Genomic DNA, 23,079 nt, shown 5'->3' with positions numbered 1-23,079 from the left:
AAGGGTATATCGTGTTTGCGAGAACGAACGTCACGGTATGTTATTCTGCTACATTGATTTATCTCTTGCCGGTCGCGATGTGCTTTTAAGCTTTGTGCTTCATGCTCTCCTAATGGGCAATAACGTGACGATGATCCGTGCAATTATTCCAATCCTTTCGGTTCGTCCTCGGTGAGTAACGAGCAAAAAGGTAACAAAGACCTTGCATTTCCAGCCACTGCACTACTGACCTTGGTCTCAAGTAACATCGTGGTGTTACTTGAAGTGATTCGAGAATGGCACAGAGGGACTTCTAATACGCGTAACTTCCAGCTTCACAGCATTGCAAAATCGACCGCTGTCTGGTGCAATTCGTCCGACGCTGCTGGTTTTGCTTTAAAAGAACCGAGCGTTTCAACATAATCTTCGCGTAATCTTCTATTCTTCAATATACAGCTGATGATTGTTAGAAAACAACGTCGTTGTTCATTTGAGATTCTAATACTCTATTTCTATGTATAATTTTAAATTAATAATTTTTTAATCAGAATTTTATAAAAATGAAGAATTTAATAATTGTATGAATTGTAAAAGCTATGTTATTTAATTATTGATGATTGAGAAGATAGAAACGCAAATATGTTTTTCTTAAAGGATATCTTCTTATATCTACATATATTAATATTTATTATGTTGTCTCTATGCAGATATTAGTTTGTTAATATTTAGTCTTTTATTCTATTTTATGGTTTTGCGGTTTACTTTCTTTCATGTTAATGAGGCCATATAACATAGGTCATAGGTGATACAAAGGCTGGCAACGTAGATTATGCATAGCGCATTGATCATTATATCAACGATATTGTGGTTTCTGGTTATGACTAATTATTGTGTATCGCATTGCATTTAATTATTTCCAAGCTACTCATATGTTGAATGTTGTTGTTCTAGCTACATCATTAAATATGATACTAATCTAAAAAGTATTTTTGCTCATACTGTTATGTATTTCATATTTTATTTTGATAAACGTTTTATTTTCATTTATTAGCCTATTTTCTGATTTTGCGCTTTAATTCTTTCATAATATTTTTCTGTTGTGGTTCTCCTTTCGTTTCTCCTGTAGTTTTATTAAATAAAAACTTTACTTATTAACGTTAAACACAATGTCTCAAATCGGGAAATATGGCGTCTTAAAGATTGTAGAATTTTATAATTACTGATTTTTAAATAGTACAAGATTGTTAAGTATCGCGGAACGATATAACCGATATCTTTCCGTCTTTTTCAAAGAATGTGTCGTGCAACTAAAAGACCATAGCATTCATGCGTTTACCTCATCCCCGTTAATCATCGCAGACTTTGTTCCGGCAATAGTGGAATTTGCAAGCCGCATGTGAGTCATATACGATCCATATCCGTTTTTGAATCGCGATATCTTCGCAGCCGGCGCGAGAGCTTTGTTCAGAATAGTGTTATCGCTCGTAAAGATAGCAACTACGAGAGGAACGCGGCTCTCTCCGTGCACAGGCCGTCGCGGAAGGATACGTAGGTGGTTACCGAAGGACTTGGTGGGGTACCAGGAGAACAGACAGTCGCTACAGCATGAGAATGGAAAGGAGAAAGGGAGAAAAGAGAATCCGGGCAGACCGGGCCACAAGCGAATGCGGTGAGTAAATGTGGCAACGGGAAAAAGAGGGAAACACAGGGAGAAGGAACGAGACGGAGAAAAAGAGATTCATGGTGGGGTTGGTGCAGCTGAAGCACGTGGGCCCTGCTTCGTACGTCTGGTTCGGTAGTGCTCTCAGTAGTGCCTCTCAGCTGCCCGTGGAGGATCTCACATCCGGATATCCGTCGAGCCTGTCGCGAACTTGACGCGTCCACCGCGGCCGTTGAGGATGTGACGGCTCGTACAGTTGTTGGTATTATACAGGACATCGCGCAGTCGTTATAAGTTTTTCAAAAGCCGAACGATGACCCTGAAGATACTGCTGGCGAGCTTGCTTATCGCGGCCACAACGAGCTCGGTTCCACCGTCTTTGGAGGATCATCATGGGATACCCTCGCGCAGCCACAGAATTGTTTGGCCACTTTGGTATCGCGACAGACTGCCCCACGCTAGGCACGATCGCCTTGATGACAAACTCGTCGTCCGAGAGACAACTACTACCGCGAGAAGCCCATGGACGCCGCGGCCACAGGTTTCCACGACGAGATCACCGCAACAGATAAATTCGGCATCGGGGCATCTGGAGCAACGGATGCTGGAACAAAAGTTCAATGGTGCCGTGGCGATGGTGGAGAACGGTGGTACCAGGGCAATAGCGTACGCGGGTTATCATAGCAATCATCGTCAGCATCAGCCAAGAGAGATGGGCGCGCAAGGCTTTCAGCCGATTACTACAACCGTCCCTACGTACGCCAAACATCATTCGGGGTGAGTATGAGATAAACTTCCGACTTGGAATACATGATTGAAAATTTATGGAAATGTGGTATAAGATAATCAATCTTTATGTTAATGAACACGGAATTCAGAACCTCCTCCGACGTTCAAGTCTCAAATAGTTTCATTCGAAGTTAGACTCTATTAGTCTAATTCGGTCAGACTGAATTTAAAATATGATAGAATGTTAGGCATTACGTAGAATAAGTTCATCACAAGAATTTTAGATTTAGATATTGTTTAAGTCGCATTTTTTGTGAGAAATAAAGGTCGTGCGTCATTGCAGACAGAGAACTTCTGTTGTAAATAAAAAAGTTTGTAAAGCAAGTAGAGAAAATTATCTAAATATATGAAAATATACATATGAGACATAAAAAAAATATTTATATACTAAAATTAAATCGATACAGATTGAGCAGACAAGAAATACTCTTTATACGAAAGAATCAAATGTTTCTGTAGACAACTTGCATTTATATTTTATAAGTTAATTAAAGAAATAAGTAAAATAATAATATAAAAAATATCTTTATGTATTTATGACAAACGCGCTTTAATTCAATTTTAATCAAGGCGATATAGATTGCTTCAATCAAGAATGTTATTTTGCTAGTCCTTTTATCAAAAGATTAACGAAAGCACTGATATGCGGAGGCAAGATTCATCCATAGAAATAGATGATGTGATACTCGCATATCCGCGAGGGTCGAATAATTCAAGCTCGCGGAGTACATCCAGGCGCGATTACTCGTCGCGTCACGGGAGGCATGTAAATGGAAGTGAATGAACCGCGACGCGTAAATATACGGGTGCCGCTAACGTGTGTCGCTGAATTACTATATTTACGAGCAATGAGCGACGCACCGCATCCGCGCGATGATGTACGATCGAGCGCGATGGTCGACGGAATAAGGCCGGCGCGGACGCGTCGTCGTTCAAAGACGAGCCGCGAGCCGTTTAATTAATCGACCAATTAATTATCTCGCACGTACCGCGTTCCTCTGTCGCGTACAATTATTGGGGATTGTCAGTGCACGGCGGCGGATTTCTTTGCGCGCATGCATCGGCTCTCAACACATGTGTGGACACGTGGATTAAAAGTATTCAGATAAATGGTTTAGGATTTCAAGTTCTCTGTAATCCGAGCTTGAAACCCTAAAGGGTTAATTAATCTGATTGATCCAACGCGATCGTAAAACTTGACTTTTGCAAAATTTTCTGCGCAGGTATATAAATGTATCTTTAAAAATATGTAACTTTAAAAATCTCTGAAACAGTCTTTGTAATTAAAAAAGTTTTGTTTTAGCTAACTACAATAAATACAATGTATTATTAAAGTTTAACAAAGAAATTCAGAATTTTTATAATTTTCAAGATTTAATTAATACCTACTTATATATGTTACTACAAATTTGATTAATTTAACAATTATGCATAATTACTGGCAATTATATATATAATTACCAATAATTTTTAATAAATTTCATTTTATTAATATAAATCATTTTAGAAATTTTGGTAAATTTATTAAATTTTGATTACTTTTATTTATCACATTCATTGGTAATTATGAATAATCTCCAGTATCCAATTGGTAAAGATAATGCAAGTTAGTATTTTTTTAGTGATTATGTATAATTGTCGGTAAAGATGATTATTCTGATAAAATTTATCACATTAACCATTTATATTAATATAAATAATTCAAATCAATTTCTATAAAAAACGTAACTAATTAATAATAAATTTTTATTATGATATTATGAGGGCATCAATTTCACTTATTTACAAAGACTAATAAACTACTTTTTTATAATATTATTTGCAGTAATTAAAATTATTTATTGGAAGAAAAATATACAAGTTTATTAAAAAAATTGTTGTTATTCAATTTGTACATTATGCGCTAATATTTTATAATATAGCAGTTGTCCTAATAATGAACGAAATTGATCAGTGAAAGATAGATGTGCAATGGCAATTTCCTGGAACAAGCAGCATCAGATATTTTCATTCTCACCTTACAATCCCGTCTTCGGTTTCTCGAAGCGATCATTAAGGGGAAATCACCATACCGCGTAACTTTTATCACCTCCTGACAGCCACGAGATCATTCCGCTTCCCAGCGTGAATCGATGATTGCCCGTCAGAAAGCCTTGCGGGCGTTCACGCCAGGCGTAGCAAAAAGCGCTCGTGGCAATATAAACACCGGGGAAAGAACAAGCCGGTGTCTGTATCAGTCAATATTATTGCACAGTGATTTCATCACGCGTATTTTGCCTCTCTTCGTCTTTTGTCACGAACTGTTTATTGTCGTAATTACATATACACATATATACTTTGGTATATATGTTAAATGAAAGTAAGTAGAATAAATATTGGGCGATCCAGTTCCATATTTATTTACGATACAATAACGATTACACTCTTTTCGATTCTAAACTGTATAGTATAATATCATTCGTAAGACTGATATTTATATAAAAAATAGATTATAATTAATAAATAATAATAATAATTATTATTAGCTCTGATATTTATTATCTCACATTATCTTTCCGATTAGTTCGTAAACGAGATCCTTTTAATACACATAATATTTCTACATTGTGAAATTATATATTCTGTTCGTATTAAATGGATTTATATTCGCGAGCACGTATGTGCAAATACACATGTAGAATATTTAGTTACTATTTAGTCTGAATGCAATAATTCGATGTTCGTCTATCTTGCGAGTCGTGCGATCGGGTTGCCCAGATGCGTGCCTCAGGCTAAAAAATCTTGTAAACCTGTCCAAGGATAACAGTGTGCGTGCACCTCTCTCTCTCTCTCCCTCTCTCTTTCTCTTTCTTTCTCTCCGTATCATCATGCACACGCGGTCAAACTCGCGTGCACCTCGCGCGGAGGATTTCTCAACGATGCGGCTGATGCGATGCGCCGAATCGTGTCATCGATTTAAATCCATTGGTGCGACAATCATAACGCTTAAAATGCGATCTATCGATTTAAAGTCATCGGAAAAATTTGGAGGTGATGTGATATTAGCATGCAATGCGTCACCTTGCAATTTTGATATTCATCAGGATTTATTTTGTCGACGACATACAAACGACGTAAACCTTTATAGAAAAATATAAAAAATCGAATGATATTAATGCATTTCAAATGCGTTAATAATGCAGATTAATTTTTGTTGGAACTGTATAAGACGATAGTTCAGATTTTAAAACTGTTTAACGCATTTATGAAACGGACACGATACGATTATTGCGCTGCACCACGTTTCTCTTCGTAATTAATGGCCATTGTTGCACATACATATTGTTCGAGACATATGCAAGGAGGTATGGACCACGGCATTCTCTCGTTACCGCCGGCCACCTTCTCTCTCGATCATTTATGTTGCTTCGTTTGCGACACCGGGTGATCGATGAGCATCGAACGAAAGAAACGCGAATAATGAATATTCAAGCCGTTCCGAGTACTCCAGATAACCATCCTGCAATGTCATTCTTAGGCACGTTTCGCTGCCCAGCATTGCCATTGGTTATCGCTGTAGAACTCAACATCGATGGCTGATCGATGAGCAACGAGGTCATAAAGAGACAGGTGTCATTCGTCGACGTAATGTGTTCTCGAGAACTATAAACGCACGTCTCCCATCATCCCCATCGGAAACGTTTGCAGCCATTTCTTGATACCATATGTGAAGCTATCGTATCGCGGCTTAACTAAACCAAATAAGTACAGCAGATACGATATTCTTATCTTCATACCTATGGATCTGTTTATAAAATAGAAATTATTATGATATAAAATATATCTACATTACATTATATTACATTACATACATTTAACTTTGTAGATAATTTCTTTGATTAGAACAATTGTACGATAAATGTGAAGCTTTTATATATATATATCCTTGGTATTTTAATACCTTCAACTATTTTCGATTTATTCAATTTTTTTAATTTCTTATTATCTTTAACTAATAAATTACAAAATGTAGATTTTGTTTTTATTATGTATGTATGGCTATCAATAATTTGTCAAATAAATGTCAGTATCATTGTTGTTGTATCAAAAATGAAGGTAAAGAACGTAAATCTATCGTGCACTTTTCAATAAGTAAAACTCACTTCTTCTTGCAAAATAATAATTTTGCTAGAAAAATGCATTGTGCAATGTATTTTTGAAAAGCTCGTCAGAAGGATTTAAATAAAGCGTTGAAACTCAAATATTATCAAAGTTATAAAGCATTTTTTGTTTTATTTAATTTTTGTTTTATATGGAAAAAAAACATTTAAATATTCATGGTTCTTGAGTCAAATATTTCAGTTAAAATATTCATGGATGTAAATTTATCGCAAATGATGTAGCGCGTGAAAACTCTTCCTGCTCCGTTCTTTGTCGTCCCAAGGTAAAGAGCTCGTTAAACTAATACGCGAAGCAAATTTCGCAACTCACTCAGATGATGCTTCACTTTTCATCGTGCACACGCTGCGTCTCACTAATCGTTCAAATTAAATGATTAATTAGTGAATCCGTTTACATCTGAACGATGCAGTTAATTATTTGGTTCTCTTCATCAGTTGGTTTGCTTTCTCTCTTTGAAACGCGAACTTTTATTATTTTACACGCGAGAAGCAAGGAGAAGCAAAATGCGCGGGTGGTATGTACAGTGTGCGAAAATGATTCATTTTAATGCGCAAACATTGCCGCACCAGCAAGTGCGCAAACGTTGCTCAAACGACATTCATGAAACATTTCTGATAAAATAATATTGAATCTCGCCGGAATCCATAAATGTTTCATCATGTAAATATCCCTTCGAAATCCTACCCACAGAATAACACATTTTAATAATTGCGCTTTGAATATGTCGTGTCAATATAGCTGCGAATGCACTTATACATTCGCGTAATGCCTTTTTAAGTGTTTAAATATTATTTTTCATGTGGCGTTATGTTTATCGAAAATATTGATTCTGCTACGTATGATCAATAATAAATTTTTATTATGATTTTAATTACAACTTTGCAATAGCTTCAATAGTTCTACATCTAATTATATATGAGTCTTACATGTGTCGAATCGAATATATTAAACATGCATATTACATTTGTATATATAGATTTGTAAGAACATTATATTAATCTTGTTTTTATTCGACGTGTATGCAATGTCGTTATTTAAATTAAAAGTAGTGCTTCGTCAAAATTTTGTGGAAACGCCGGAAGTGTCGAGTACATCCGCATAATGGAGAAATAAATTAATAAAAGTAAATTATTGAGCCCAATGTACCTACGTGATAATATACGCAATATAATTAAAATATTACATTAATGATACCGCTAATTTAATTTAATGGTTTTATTATCTATAAAATATTCGCAGCGTATTTTTTTCTATTTAAACTTACAAATTGTCAAGAAGGTTTTAAATTTTTTTATATAATTGTTTTATTATATCTTTGTAGTTCAGGTATCTGTTGTATCATACATATATCATCATTGATATTTGGATTTATAAAATAAAGTATCATTGTATTGCATACAGTTAAGATTTCCAATTTCGAATAACTTATAAATGTGATCTTTTTACGCGTTAACTTGCTGTCAGTTAGAAATTTTTGGGTTATATTCACGTAGATTTTTTCTACTAGTATATTTTATGCGTAAAACTTACAATTTTTTTATGTTCCATTTTACACTCACTCTTACAATTCCGTCTTCGTGACGTTAACAAAGTTCCTTCTGATCAGTGAATAAGAGAAGAACCAAAATGCACAAAAATTCCATGGCCACAAATAGAGCACTCCTTTCTCACACTTGCGTCTTACTCTCTTCTTCTCCCTTTTTGCTAACCGGTATCCCGCAGGATAAACATATCAGCGCCGGCCGTTCAACCCTGAAGATACTCCAAGAGATGCGCACCTTCCAAATTCGTCACGCGTTAAGTTGTAGCCAATTTCTAGAAATTCTTCGATAATAAAAAATGTACAGAATAATTTAAATATTTGCATAATGGTTTATTTTTTCCATAGCAAGGTATATTAATTAAATACTAAAAAAAAGAACTTGAAATTTCGTAAGCAATTAATAATTATAACGATGATTTCATTCAGTATTTTTACTGAAAAAAATACAAAAATTTCAAAGAAAGTAGAAGGGAATATACAGAAAATAGTTTGATACTAGTTTGGACTGTATTTCTTCTTTCAAGATATTTATCTTCAAAAAATTCAACCAATTTTGAACTACGAAGAACCGATTAAATTCATTATTACAATAGCTCTATATATAGAATGTATATTAATTATCGAAAAGTTAACAAAAATCAATATTCCCGACATCGTCGACTGCTTTCCAAAAGTTTTAGAATTTCAAACAGAATCTTCACATGATCTATGTATATACATATATATATATATAGATATGTGTGTGTGTATTTTCCGACCCATGACCTTATAATTCCTACATCTCGTGCGAAGGCCGCGAGCATCGATCGCACACTAGATCGAGGGAAGACGTACAATTTCGGTGGACGTGCAAGCACTCGACATTGAATCGTATCGCTATCGAAGCGATCCATCGGTCCCCTGACAGTCGCGGGGAAGTAATACCGATTGCAAACTAACAAAGCAAAAAGATTGACGTCAAGCGGTGCAGCGAAGAGCAAAGAATAATATTGATGAAATATACATGTACATACGTGTTACAAGAATTTATGAAAAAGTTATAAAAAAGTATTAAAGTAAAAAATAAAAAAAGTAAAAGTATTAAAGTAAAGAGAATTAAAATTAATAAGAAAACTTATTAATTTTAATTTTTATTTATATATTTTATTTGCAATTATATTGCTCCATTTTACCGATTTATTTTATTATAATTGAACAAAACGTTATCAAATAATCTTTTATTTTATAGTTGAAATTAAAAATGCATGTATGAATTAGAAATATTTGATAAATAAAATATTTAATAAACAGATTTGATAAATAGATTTAATTTATTAAACAAATTTAATTATTAAACAAATAATAATTACAAACATTATGTAATTTACATTTATTAAATAAAAATGCAATAGAGCATACTGCGCCATATTTCTTTACGTCGCAGTAGGAAGAAACTGAGGGATGAACGATCGAAGTGAACACTTGCAGCTTGATTCCGCCACGTTCGATGATAGCGGCTTCATGTAAATCCATTAACGTGAACTTTTATCTGCGGGCTGCGGACGCGAGGGGTGAAAAGGTCAAAAGCGAGAGAAGAGAACGGGCGGATAAGGCGCGAGATGCAGGTAGTACACGTGCGGGTAGTACAGCGCTGACGCACGCGCTATGAATTTGCACGGACAAATGCAGGATGAGTATTTTGCGGTTAGTGGCCCTTTTTGTTCTGTTTTGATTTTCAATCTATATTTGGTTGAAAATACCGCCATAAAAATAAAAAAAAGAGAGAAAGGAAAATAACGCGATGGAGGAAGATTTTGTGACTGGACTTATATTTCTTATAAAAAGATGTTTTTGTATCATGACTAATTTTAAACTTACGCCAGTAATCAATAAATTTAATGTTAGATATAAAAGAGAGACGATAATTAACATTAACTTAAAGAGACATGACGAGATATTGAAGTTTTATGGTAATCATTTATATACATTCACTTTGCTTGATTAGATAGAAATAGCGGCGTGAAATCTTTAAGCATCAGAATCAAGATAAAATTGAAGACCTCGTAGTTTACACGTGATGTCAATCACAACGATATCTTGCATTGTAATTGTGTAATATTGTTCGCCCATTGACTTTGCTTGAAAGTTCACGCTTTGTAACGCTTCGCTCGTTGCTCAACCTAGTCCAACGAGTGAAATCGAGCTACAACAGAATTAATAGACAACTACGAAGTTTATGGACGGAACATACGGCAGGAGGCAAATGGCGTCCGGGAACGTAAACTGCATCCACCGAAGAAAATGAGCGAGCTGGGCGATTCCGCATATGGAGATGCAAGAAAGTCGAGGTTGCTTTTTTCTGCTGAGAAATTGCCAACGTTTGTTCTTGGAATGGTCGAAACGGCCGTTGAATGGGAACCTGTTTTCGATTCATCGAAAACAATGATTGGGGAAATGCCAGTTGGATTCTAGGTCAAAATCCTAAAAATCATACGTGTTCGGTAAAATTGAACACTTCCGGCTCGATCGCTGCGAGACAGTGAATCATTCGGACGAAACTGGTTTATCCTTTCTGATCATAATTGTTAAATGACAATATTTAAATATTCTTATCTCGCTATTATTAATAATATAATTATATGTAAAAAACTATATATAATTCAAAACGTTTAAAAAAATTTGCCAAATGTTTCGCAAGAATATAAATATTACTTCTAATAAAGTTAGATGGTATCGTAGTGTTCAGAAATTTGGAATTATTAAACGTATCGATAGAACTTTTACCGTTCACAAGATTACACGAGTAAAACAGAATATAGTGATATAACCGTATCTACGCAATCTTTAATCAGAATGACATTTTAAAAGTTAATGAGAAATATCTTATATCCCATGTTCGTTTTCAAAAATTTAAATGGCAAGACACGTCGTGCGCCGCATCATCGAGGAAGAAGAAAAAACGAGACACGGGAGGCCAGTAATGAGAGACGCTGCGCGTCTTATTGGCACCGCGTAGGCGCATAATTACTTCACCTGAGCGGTAACCTGGGTAACCCGTCATCAAGCAATTTTGTAATTTGGAAGTTTTGCACTGCCTGCCCGCGGCTCCCGTTGCATCGTTGCGCATTCCGCCGAGGGAACGGCTTTCGACGCGCAAGATGCAATCTCTAAATGAACGAGCGGCGATTCGCCTCTTTCGCAAATATGGACTGTGCATTCTTGGATGGCGCAGACCGGCAATTTCTTTGTTTATGGAAATACTGAAGGCACCGACGCGACGCGACGTCAAATGAGTCCATGGGCGCTATCAGAATTTTTCCAAGAGCCTAACAGCAGAAATTTTTTTAAAGTCATTACATTAAAAATCTGAAGCTTTAATAAACTTGATGGAAGACTGTGTTACAATATCTGTCTTGAATTTTGATGACAAATCAAAAATAAGAAAAACACTCTCAAGATATAAAATCAATTAATAATAATAAGGCAAATAAGAGCGGAGCGCCGGTATTAAAGCGAGTAATATACAATGCAAAAAATATATATTTAATACGAACACAAAATACAGACGTTTAGGTTTTTTAGACCCTCTTCAATGTGACATAATAAATAAATTTAAGCTCTTGGAACAAGTTGTGAGAAACGTAATTTCGCGACATGCCATTATTCAAACTTGGTAATCAAAATTGTGCCCTGACAAGTGGCTTAAAGAACACGTCGACATTCTCACTACATATATGTTCCTCACTACTTGTTCTAAGATCTTAAATTTATTTATTATATGTCAAACTGAAGAGGGTCTGAAAGTTAGAGCGAAACGTCTGCATTTTGTATGTTCGTATTAAAGATTTATTTTTTGTATTGTATACAATATACTCGCTTTAACACCGGCGCTTAGCTCTTTTTGCCTTATTAGTACATAACTGATTGGTTTGATGACAAAATATTCTCTATAATATGTTAGACCATAAATAATTAAAAATTCACCTTCTACTATTAATTTTATCATTTCTGTCATATAATATTACTTTAATACATCCTTAATACTTTATAATATCTTTTTTGCTTTATAATATTTTACTTGATTTTATAATTTTTTACATCTCTTTTTGTTTTCCCTTATTTATATATTTTTTTCAAATAAATAAATAATCCTTTTTCCTCTTTTCTTTTTCTATTATATAAACGTATAAATTACAGGGTTCTATTCTAATAATAAGTATTCGTATAAAGCTTAAGTAAATTACGTAAATATTACCGGATTATTGGCGAACCGATTATAATGCAATGAACGGCGCAGAAAGGGGCGGTCTTAAAAAAAGATTCATGTAAGCAATACTTCAAAGCGTAGGTCTGAAATTAGCGGGTATGAATCACTGCGAGCCGCCTTAGCCAGATCCGAGGATCGACGACCGACTCTCGTTAGCGTACATATCGTCGATTTGCGGTGCCGGATTGTTTAGACATCATTCGTTCACACTCCTCCTTCACGGACATGGCACAGCATGGCTGCATAATTCGAGAAATATAAAAGAAAGATAATCTAAAATATATTCTATAGAAAAGAATCTTTATAATGAAATAAAGCTGTTGCTCTTCGTGCTGAATGGCGCTGCGATAATATTACATGAAGAATAATATAGCTCGAAAAATATTTACGGAAGGAGCTCTTTTATCTAATGCAGAGGGTTTGCATTTTTATTCGTATTATGTAGGGATAATGTGCAATATTTCAAAAGGAAAATATTTTGGGAGTACATGGAACCCATCCGATCGCCTTAAAAATAACATCGGTGCTTTTGTGATAAGCTGTATGGATGCAGCTGTGCGAAGATGAAGTTACCGCCAAGAGGTGTTATCGAGTCTCGTAATTGAAACGCGCAATACATAGGTGCATTATGGCGCTTGAGCCTTGAATCCTGAAATAAGATACATCATAATTTTCAAGTAGCTCGTACAATTTCTTAGTGGTGTGCTTCGAGAAATCGTTATACGTATAAAGTTGATAGAATTTAATTTAAAAAATAGTTTTAAAATATAATAAAACTTATTATACATACTGAAATGTTGTACAATTTAGAAAGATTTTTTTTACAACATAAACTTATTCTTAGAGAGAAATTAATATATGAACTTAGTGATGATTATCAATATAATTTAGTGCAATAATTATTTATCTTTTTTTATATTTATTTTATTTTTTAGATATCTTTTTTAATACTTTATCCCCTAAGCTACAAAATTTACGCGGGGCGTTCTTTATTCGGCATGAATGGCATTTTGAAACTACTTAAAAAAAATAAAATGTCACGAGTGTCCCAGGACTGCGCATGATCAAAGTCCCACTTGTAAAACAGCGGCCGATGGCCGAGGTAGTCATTGGAAAATCTTAAAAACAAATTGCCGTCCGGACACACGAGTGGCACTTCAGCTCTCCAGTTTCTTTGTTCCGCCTCGCAAAAGCCAGTCGAGATTCCACGTGTTTTGCATGCGAACTGCTCGTAAAACAAATGGTCGTTATACTGCCGGCAATTACAATCGATAGCTTTGTCTGCCCTTTCATTGGCCCGATTGAATCGATGTCCTGGTCCGCCTCGAAACCTTAAGTTATTTGTAATTCCTGATTTATAGCCTTATCGTTCGCGTGATGAATTTTGCTATTAGTCGCAAATCGAGGCAAAATTAATCGCTGATCTTGGAGTTTTCAATTTAAATGAAGAATTGCTCATAAAATAAACAATAAAATTTAACCATAAAACATGTCAATAAGAATTATTAATATATAAATTATTAAATTATTGGTATAATAATAAAAGTACTTAGTCTTATAATAAACGTATAAAAATGAATAAATAATAAAATAATGATGAAAATAAAAATAATAATAATTTATCAAAATGTTACTTTAAGACATTGTTCTAATGCTTTTAATTGTTCATAAATAACAAAACAATATTTAATTTATATATATTAAAATACAATATACTAATGTGCATTAATTTTTAGTAATACAAATATTAAAATTAAAAATAATTTTTATATTCTCTTACAATTAGTCATATTTGGTAAAAATAGATTATTGATACGATAATGGTAAATATATGATGAATAAATATAAGTAACAATTTATAGTTCGTTGTATGCATTTTATAGATGCAAGAGATATTAACGATAATGGAAAGTATATCATATGACAGAATACAGCCGTAATCTTAATCCGATTTTTATGAGTACATGGCTAATTCAGGAAAGGGATCGTCACACTTTGATCTTGTTAAATTGATCTCGTTAAATTGCTTGATTTACGACAGACCGCACAAAGTTGGAAACTGCGAGACGCGCTTCTGGATGACACCGCATCTGGGTGGTGCGCGAGAAAAAAAGGAAACGGCGGGACTAACATTTATGAGATCAGGCAATAAAAAACCGGTGTTTATTGCCACTAACCACCAGACGTGCAAGACGTGTCATGTATTTCTACGAAAATCTATGCTTTACTCCGTTTAGTTAGGATTTATTATTAATTTAGTGAAAGCTTCCGACAGGAAACTATATCTCTCAAAATTGTGATTTTTTTTTTACTTACAAATTAGAAGGTACTATTATTATTTATTAAATAATGGTAATATGTTTCACATGTGGAAATATAATTATTTAAGTATTTGGATATAATTAATATATGACTAGAAGAACCGTGAAACAATGAGATACAAACAATAAAAATTAATAGATTTTACAAATAAATGCATAGAACATATTTCTCATTTAATTTATTATTTGATTAATTTTACTATATTAATTTATTATTATTAGCTATTAATTTCATAGAAATGCACAAATGTTAATTATAAATTAATACTTTTTAATTATATCAAATAATTCTGCTTATATTTTTGTATCACAAAATTGAATCAAATTGTTTCTTAAGAATTTTCTGTTAAATTTCATTTACTTATTAGAATAGAACTGATTTACAGAAATAATATCTGTAAACTTTCTCTTTATAAATAAACATATGCATAAGTCTGCATACGAAATACAACATTATTTACAAATCTGTAACTGTAACTGCAGTAAACGTGTTTTATTTATAGCAAAGAGAATGTTGAAACATATAGGTACACATAATCAAACCCATTGAACCTAAGTGTCATATAGCTTTATTAGCCTGATAAATCTGGCGTGAATTATGAGATTCATAAAGTTTACAGAGCCGATAGCTGTCAGTTCGACGAAGAAACGTTTGTGCAAGCTTGCCCTCGGTGACGCATAAACACAAAACGCAGTCCGCAACAATGTTGCGCGGAGAAGTTATGCAGCTCGTTAGACTTACAGGGACGGTAAAGGAAATTGTCGTCGTCATCGTCGGCGAAAATCTACGCGTGCAACAGATGGACGTAGGGAACGTAACAAACGACCGCGATAACACGACGTCACGTTAAGGGCTACGTGGCGATGTTAGGAATGGTTCCCATTCCGAGATCGCCGCTAAGATTTCGGAAGCGCTTAAGAGAGCCGTAGACATGCGAGCGTCCAATGCAGTAATTCATTCTGGATTTATTACCTTTCGGTCAGAACGTTGTGAACCGCATCACGCGATATATGGCGCCTTCGGTTGTTACGTATATATGATGCGAGATGTTACCGAGATTTTATTACGTATTTTTTAATACGTTTTATTTTAAAAAATTGCATCTATCAATTATCATCGCCAAGCACATGCCACGTTGAAATATTCGACTGCAGCTTGAAACAAATATGACTGATTTTTAAATAACATCATATGGATTTAATTTTGTATATAATATTTAAATCTCTATGAATAAGTAATTCTATTGAGAAGAGATGCTGATTCCGCTTACTGATTATTTTCTAATTTTTGTCATCTCATATATCAGGGTAGGAAGAAATGATTAGGAATGCTGTTCAAGCAAGAGATGAGTGTCTTGAATCTTTCTATACAAATGAACGCTTAGCTGTTTGTAGCAAATATGTTCCTCATTAGAATAACGTTTAAAATCAACGGAGACATTGCAATCGTTTTAGTCGACGTAAAATCGCCAATCATTTTAGCGTACTGACCCTTAACCCACGTCGCACAAAACTGGTACCGGGTAACTAGTTGGCGCATAAATGCTTTGGTCGTTGAGATGAGAAGTTTTACGCGAAAAACTAAGATGTCTTGTCATAAATCATTTGCGCGCCGTAAATCTCCGACGATTCTTATCACCGCGAGATACGCTCTTAGCTCTCGTGACAATTTCATTTTTACGTTTGTCAAAACGTCCGTCCAATGTCACGAAGGAAAGAGAGAGAGAAGGAGAGAAAATCTTATCGGCGTTTACCGACGCGCGAAACGAACTTGTCAGAGCAACAGTCGAACCAGTATTCCCACACAAATGTCCCCTGAACCGTATCTGAACCCCCGTCGCGCGACGCGATTCGCGAGATTTTTTGCGAATCAAGAACACGGCTTACAAGCGATTTATGCACTTATATTAGAGAAAACTTGAGATAGTTATTGTGCATAAGGTTGAAATATTATATTTATCATAGATAAGTGAGATATTAACAATAAGTGAGATAAAAGATGGTTTTTTGGCTCTCATAAATGCACATATATAATTTTATTGCAATCTCGCAGCATAGTACTGTATGTACGTATTAAAAAAGATTTCTTGTACAAAGAGTTTCATTAAATTGTTATCCATGTATTGTATTGTAATCTTATTGATAAATAGAATCAATGATAAACAAATTTTTACGAACTTCACATATTTTTATTATAGATTTTTTAACAGTTTTGAAGTCAAGATGTTTCCTTAAAAAAAAAAAAAAAAAAAAAAAATTATTACAACTTAAATACCTTAATATTTTAATTTATACCTAAATAAGTTAAACTTTAAATTAAGATTTCCTTCAAATTTCTTGTTGTTAATTAAAAAAAAAATTAGTAACACAATACAAATAATATCAAACCGACAATGTTGCAAACGAACTACTTCTTTATCATTTTACTTTGGAGATAATAAACGCTTCATGGAATTATGCCAACAATATGTCAGTCAAAATGCAAGCTTATTGAACGAGCTTATGACGGTGAAAGTGATGGCATCATGCAAGCCGTTCAAATAGTCAGAACATTCGCAATAAACGATCACCTGCTGCGCTAATCCTTCTAATCCTTTCTCTCCTATACGATCATAAACGTTCGTCCTTACTCCTTGGCATACTCTTGCGGATTCTCGACATCTAACCTTGGCTTTCCTCAGACCACCTGCCATTAATGGAGAATGTTTAAAGAACCAGAGGTTCTGCATTTAGTACCTGAGGATCACAAGGCTGAATGTGACTTCCGCATTTGTCTTTATATAATTTATATTATTAAATGAAATATTATATTAAAAATGAAATCCCGAGTAAAAATATTTTTTAATCTTGTATCTCTCGATTCGCAAATGATTATGCAAATGATTATGCAAATGATTATCGTATATAAGAGATTATAAATGCTATGTCCGTGTACAAAGTAACACGTTACATGCATAAACGCGATATAAACAAAGACTTGAAATCGATGGAGCGTATTTAATGCTGCATGTGCGGTAAGAAAACGGGTCGAGAACTATGTGGACTGTGGACTACGAGTTAATATTTCATGGCGGCGAATTTGAGCGTATAAGTCCTTTATGCAGTCTGCAGTCACATCGAGCAGACTTACTCGGCGATAGATCGCCGTTCCTCGTGCCTGTTGCCTCCTGAGCATGAAACGAACGTGGACAGAGACCACCGTGTCCCCGCGGTATTCGTTGTTGCGACAGTAAATGTTCTGTCGCGTTTCAGCAAACACGACATCGACGTGGCGAAATGCAATTTTCTATGGCCTGACGATGACGAAGTGGTTCTGTCGAGCGAGCATTCGTTTCCTTTATGAACCGTTGAGACGTTGAGAGCCTTCCGCTATCTGTGCCGTCGTGATACTTTCTGCTAAATGATATGGCGATATTATCAATATTTAATCTTGTTTCCAAGTCATAGAATGATATTATTCTTTTTGCTTCCAAAATACTGGTCCTTAATCACAAATGCAATCTTTCATATTGAGTTCTGTCACGTAAGCTTAATTCCGGAGTCAGCTCGAGCAACGACAAGCCGTAATATCGTCGCCAACGCAAATACTTATTTCGAACGTGTATTCAATCGGCCTTCGTATTTTACGATTTAACCGGTCTTCTGCGTATTTTACCATTCAAATGACTGCGCTTTAGCGAGCAGTTTGGCTGGAAGGGACACGACAAGGGATATCGTTTACGATGGCTATCGAAATAATCGACTTGCCGATTTAATTTCTCCATCGCATAAGTCATATAATAACAAAATGCAAAGCTGAAATCGAGATGCGAGATCCAAAGAAAGGATTATTTAAGAATTCATGAAAGATTTTTACTGATAACATCTCTGTGATGTCTTTTATACATCCAGTTTGCTTTCAAATATAGCGATATTATTATTATTATTATTATTGTTATTAGTTATATATATGTATATGATAATACGAGTAGTTTTGTATCAATTTAAATAAACAACTGTCAAAAATAGATATCTTTTAAAATCTTTTCTTGGAAAAATTATTTAATATATGTACAGCATAATGTGTAAATCTAATTAGTCTATTAAATAATTTACTTTCTCTTAGACAATAATCATAGGATTTAAATTTTTCTTATAAATTTAAGCAATATTTATGTAATTTATAATAAATATTTCAAATTTATATTATAAACTAATTACATCAGCATATATAATCAATTTTAATTCACAGGTGCATCAAGAAATTAATCTACAAAAAGTTATTTCTTTTCTAGAATTAAAAATTAACAATTTGCATTTCAGGAGGCGAGTATGCACTAGGCAAACTCCTGCAGTTTCTCACCATCATCGAGGAAGACAAATTAGGTATGTTGCATGCCTCTCACAAAATTAAGAGCTTTCGCTTATTTAAATTAAATAAATTAACTTATTTTACCTTAGAATAAATATTGTCTAAAGAAAAATATTTATAATACAAATATTTTTAAGTTTACAAGAGTAATAAAAGATAGTTTTTCACTACAGCGTGTAATATTTTGTATGTGTTTTATAAATTACTTTTAAATAAATTAAAGAAATTTATGAAATATCCTAGATTAGTATACACTGAGATGACTTCTAGTTTCTTTTGTTGTCCGGGATGGTCACAAGCTACTCACTTGAGTTTCGGTTGTAATAAACGTAAGTAAATTTGACAAAATTTATTTCTAACATTTTGTAACAAATTAAAATATAATTACAGAATAATTATATTTGTAAAAAATATTACAGAAATTAATTATAAAATTTTTTTGGTACCAATACTTAAATGTTATTTTAATTTTTAATAAATAATTCAAAAAATAATTTAAAAAATTGAGTTAACTTAAATTATTAATAAAATATGTAAATAATAAAATATAGAAGATAATGCATATTTAATATTATACTTACACATTTTTTTTACTCAACTGTGTTTTTCTCAACTATATAAGCCCATTAATCTTAATCTCATTGTTTTCTAGCCATATGCCCAACGCCATGTCTAAATGGTGGAATTTGTACATCTCCTGGCAAATGCACATGTCCCAAAGGATATACCGGCAATCAATGCCAAACAGGTAATTTTAATTTTACTTACAAATTAAACATATAGATATCTAGATTGCATGTGATGTCTTTCATTATGAACTTCGAGAAAATTACACGATTTATGAATTGAAGAGATATGTACATAAATTACCATATATATATATAATATTTTTTAAATAACACTATATATAATATATGTAGTCCACAATTAAAGCGGCAAAAAATAACGTCATATTGCAAAATAAAGCAGACTTAATAAGTTTATAAAAAAAATTTTTTTATTTAATTTAAATACTTAGTTTATCTATTATCTCAAATATGATAAGGTATTTATATGGCGAGAGACCTTGCTAAGTAAAGACAAGAAAAGTTTGACATCCATGCACATTTTAAATAAGTCGATCTTTTGGTCATAGTCGTGATTGCAATCTTAATAGTAAATAGCTCACATAATATATACAAGAGAGTGGTGATCAGAACATCCGTGTAGAGCAATGGAATCGCTCGTAAATCTATCGAGGTTGCAACCGACCGATGCAGCAGGACATGCAGGACACTGCAATATACGTATTGTGCCGCAGTTAGCTTGGCGTAATGCTATCGAGAAGTATATCGTTCCACGTCGATTTAATTACGTCTGACGATACCAGGCACGAGAAGGCACTCGTAACCGAGTAATCGATTGAATGTTCTTCATGCTTTAACGAGGCGACGGACTCTCATATGTCGTTACTTTTAAGATCGATCGTCTCTAATTATACATATATTATTATGTAGTAATTTAATAAAACTACGATTTTAATGAAGCGATAAGAAAAGATGAATAATATCTAGTTTAATAAAAAAGAAATTAGAAAATGCAATTTTTTATATTAAATATGTTAAGAATTGCAACATATTATATAATAAGATTCCAATTAAATATAATTTCATGTACGTTGTATATAAAAATTAATCAAATAACATAATGTTAACTATACCTGTGTTCTTTTCTAATTTCAATTTATTAAAACTTTTATTTTTCAATTTTTAATAACTTTCTATTTTTTATTAAATTATTTAAAAATTAATTCTTTATTTTTCGATAAGATAATGCGTGTAACGTTATGTTAATTTTAATACTTTTTGAAAATGAACTAAATATTATTTATAATTTATATTCTTTATCGCGCAGATGTGGATGAATGTGTGCTGGAGAAACCATGCGGGCAACTTTGCACAAATCTACCTGGTAGATATCGATGTCACTGTAGAGTCGGATTTCAACTTCAACAAGATGGCCAATCTTGTCGAAGAAATGGTAGGTTTGCAAAATTTGAAACTTAAGACAGAATTTTTCGAAGAATAGTTTTAAGAGTTGGTTTATTTTCTGCAGACACAGACGAAAATGCTTTTGAGGCACGCGATTTAGAGACTGATTTTCATGACGTGTCGGCAACAAAGGATCCAACTGATTTTCATGGTATGTATGATACAATCTTAAAATTCTGTTAAATTTTCATTTGAAATATATAAATTTTAAGATTGCTTTTAAGATTTAATTCTATATATGTATAAATAATACCTCAGATTTAAAAATCTGTACACGCGCGGGTAGTTCTGAGTTATTGTTTATAATATTAGTGAACATAATATACAATTCACGCCAGTAAAACAAAAAGTTTATAATAAAATACATAAATAAATTAATATATAAAATAATGAACATCGATGAATTGCAGATACCGAAAATGAAGTTAGCGACGATGATCAAGACTACGAGGTCATCTTAAAGAGACTGATTAAATTGGAAAAGGTAGGTTAAAAATGTTTACTAATACGATATGTAGTTGATGAGGAAATATATTAATTCTTCAGCAAGTAGCCAGAAACAGAAAGAGAGATACAGAGGCTTCCGAGATGAACACTAAAGTTACATTGGCGGTCGAAAGTATTAACGAAATGAAGAGAACCGTCGAAAATGTGGTATTTGAGGAACATTAAAATATTATACACTTAAATCACAATATAGTGCACAGCAGAAATTTCGTAAATAATTTTGCCCATTTAAAATTATTTAGTGCATGTGAGAAGACGCGCATATAAATAATAACTCATGTAAATAAATATGCGCAAAAATATTTATTTTTCATTTCTTTTCAAATCTTGTTTCATCACTGATCTAATGTAAGAAGTGGTACTATTACTGGAAATTCTTTCTTTATTATATGTATATTTCTTATAATATAAAAGAGTAGATTTTCAGCATTCAGCATAAAAAACGTATATCATCTTGATATTTTGATATTACAATCTTTGTGACCGATTTACTTTGTTGTGCGATTTATTTTAAAAATCTCTCAATCTGTTACTTCAGTAATAGCGACTTTTACAAATTTTCTCTTGGAAGAAACAAATAAGTTAACAAATGTTATGATTTAATAGTATAATTTTAATTCTTCTTTATATACTTTTTACCTCAAATTACACTATATTGAGATCAAAGTGTATTAGTAAAATGTACATAATTTATATTGTTTATGAATTATGCAATTATTTGTTCTAGCAACTGATGCAACAAGAAGTATATGACATGAGAACCAAAATGAGACAATATGAAGCAGAAATAAGAAAAATACATCATCTGATGAATCGCGTCGCGGAATTAGAAAATCGTTTGAGAATACGTTGCAGATATCAATAATTTGTGCAGGATCGTTGAACTTCTAGAGTTACTAAAACGTCACGCGAAAATTATTATCAATACAATCTGATACTTAATAATGAATAGTAGTACTATCTACTATTTTATTTGATATTTTAGTAGTAGATAGTGTTGCTATACTACTTTACGTAGATAGCGATATATTTTCATTATAAATTTCTTGCGCCTTTAGGATATGTGAAGACAATTTTAATAATACTTTTAAATCAGAGACTTGTTTATACAGGAGACAATGCTGTACATTTAAAACCAGAATATTTATTTTAATTTTCAAACTACAAAGCAATATTGGCCATTTTAATCTCAAAGTACTGACGTAACAGTAGCTATTAGATTTACGTGGAATTGTTTCTGTCGTAAAATATCACTGCCATCATTTAGCATTTGTTATATTTATCAAGCTAATAATAGTAATAGTATAATTTTTATATTATGAGTATTTGTACTCATGTCTTTAAAATAAAATGAAGTAGATTCTACATTTTTGTATTCTTTCATACTAATATAGATTTTAATATGGATGAAGGTAAAGCACTATATAATATTAAAATAATGTTTAACATAGAGTATAATGATTGTTATTTAATTATAAAAAGGTTCTTTATA

At 33.1% G+C, this 23,079-nt stretch overlaps 1 protein-coding gene across 2 annotated transcripts; it reads left to right on the top strand.

Annotated features, from left to right (window-relative positions):
• The first annotated feature begins 1,814 nt into the window (after positions 1 to 1,814).
• LOC112465346 lies at positions 1,815 to 22,918 on the top strand. Of its 2 annotated transcripts, none has more exons than XM_025032858.1 (9): positions 1,815 to 2,416; positions 19,002 to 19,064; positions 19,321 to 19,379; positions 19,703 to 19,798; positions 20,944 to 21,069; positions 21,145 to 21,231; positions 21,491 to 21,564; positions 21,627 to 21,734; positions 22,315 to 22,918. In XM_025032858.1, exons 1-9 carry the CDS (start codon positions 1,953 to 1,955, stop codon positions 22,450 to 22,452), a joined length of 1,215 nt encoding a protein of 404 aa, XP_024888626.1. In that variant the 5' UTR covers positions 1,815 to 1,952; the 3' UTR covers positions 22,453 to 22,918. The 2 variants fall into 2 exon arrangements, with proteins under 2 accessions (XP_024888626.1, XP_024888625.1); XM_025032857.1 differs by having other exon boundaries at positions 19,294 to 19,379.
• The last annotated feature ends 161 nt before the right edge of the window (positions 22,919 to 23,079 follow it).

Source organism: Temnothorax curvispinosus, unplaced genomic scaffold (genome assembly GCF_003070985.1).
Source record: "Temnothorax curvispinosus isolate PA1 unplaced genomic scaffold, ASM307098v1 QBEX01015130.1, whole genome shotgun sequence".
Taxonomy (NCBI): Eukaryota; Metazoa; Arthropoda; class Insecta; order Hymenoptera; family Formicidae; genus Temnothorax; species Temnothorax curvispinosus.
The sequence above is the reverse complement of the archived record's forward strand: the minus strand, read 5'-3'. Positions and strand labels throughout refer to the sequence as shown.

Excerpts from the sequence above, each read along its gene's own strand:
- LOC112465346 (XM_025032857.1), top strand. The coding sequence starts at position 1,953 with ATGACCCTGAAGATACTGCTGGCGAGCTTGCTTATCGCGGCCACAACG. Across the intron at positions 19,065-19,293 it reads CATCGAGGAAGACAAATTAG|ATTAGTATACACTGAGATGA; the intron begins GTATGTTGCATG and ends GAAATATCCTAG. Across the intron at positions 21,070-21,144 it reads CCAATCTTGTCGAAGAAATG|ACACAGACGAAAATGCTTTT; the intron begins GTAGGTTTGCAA and ends TATTTTCTGCAG.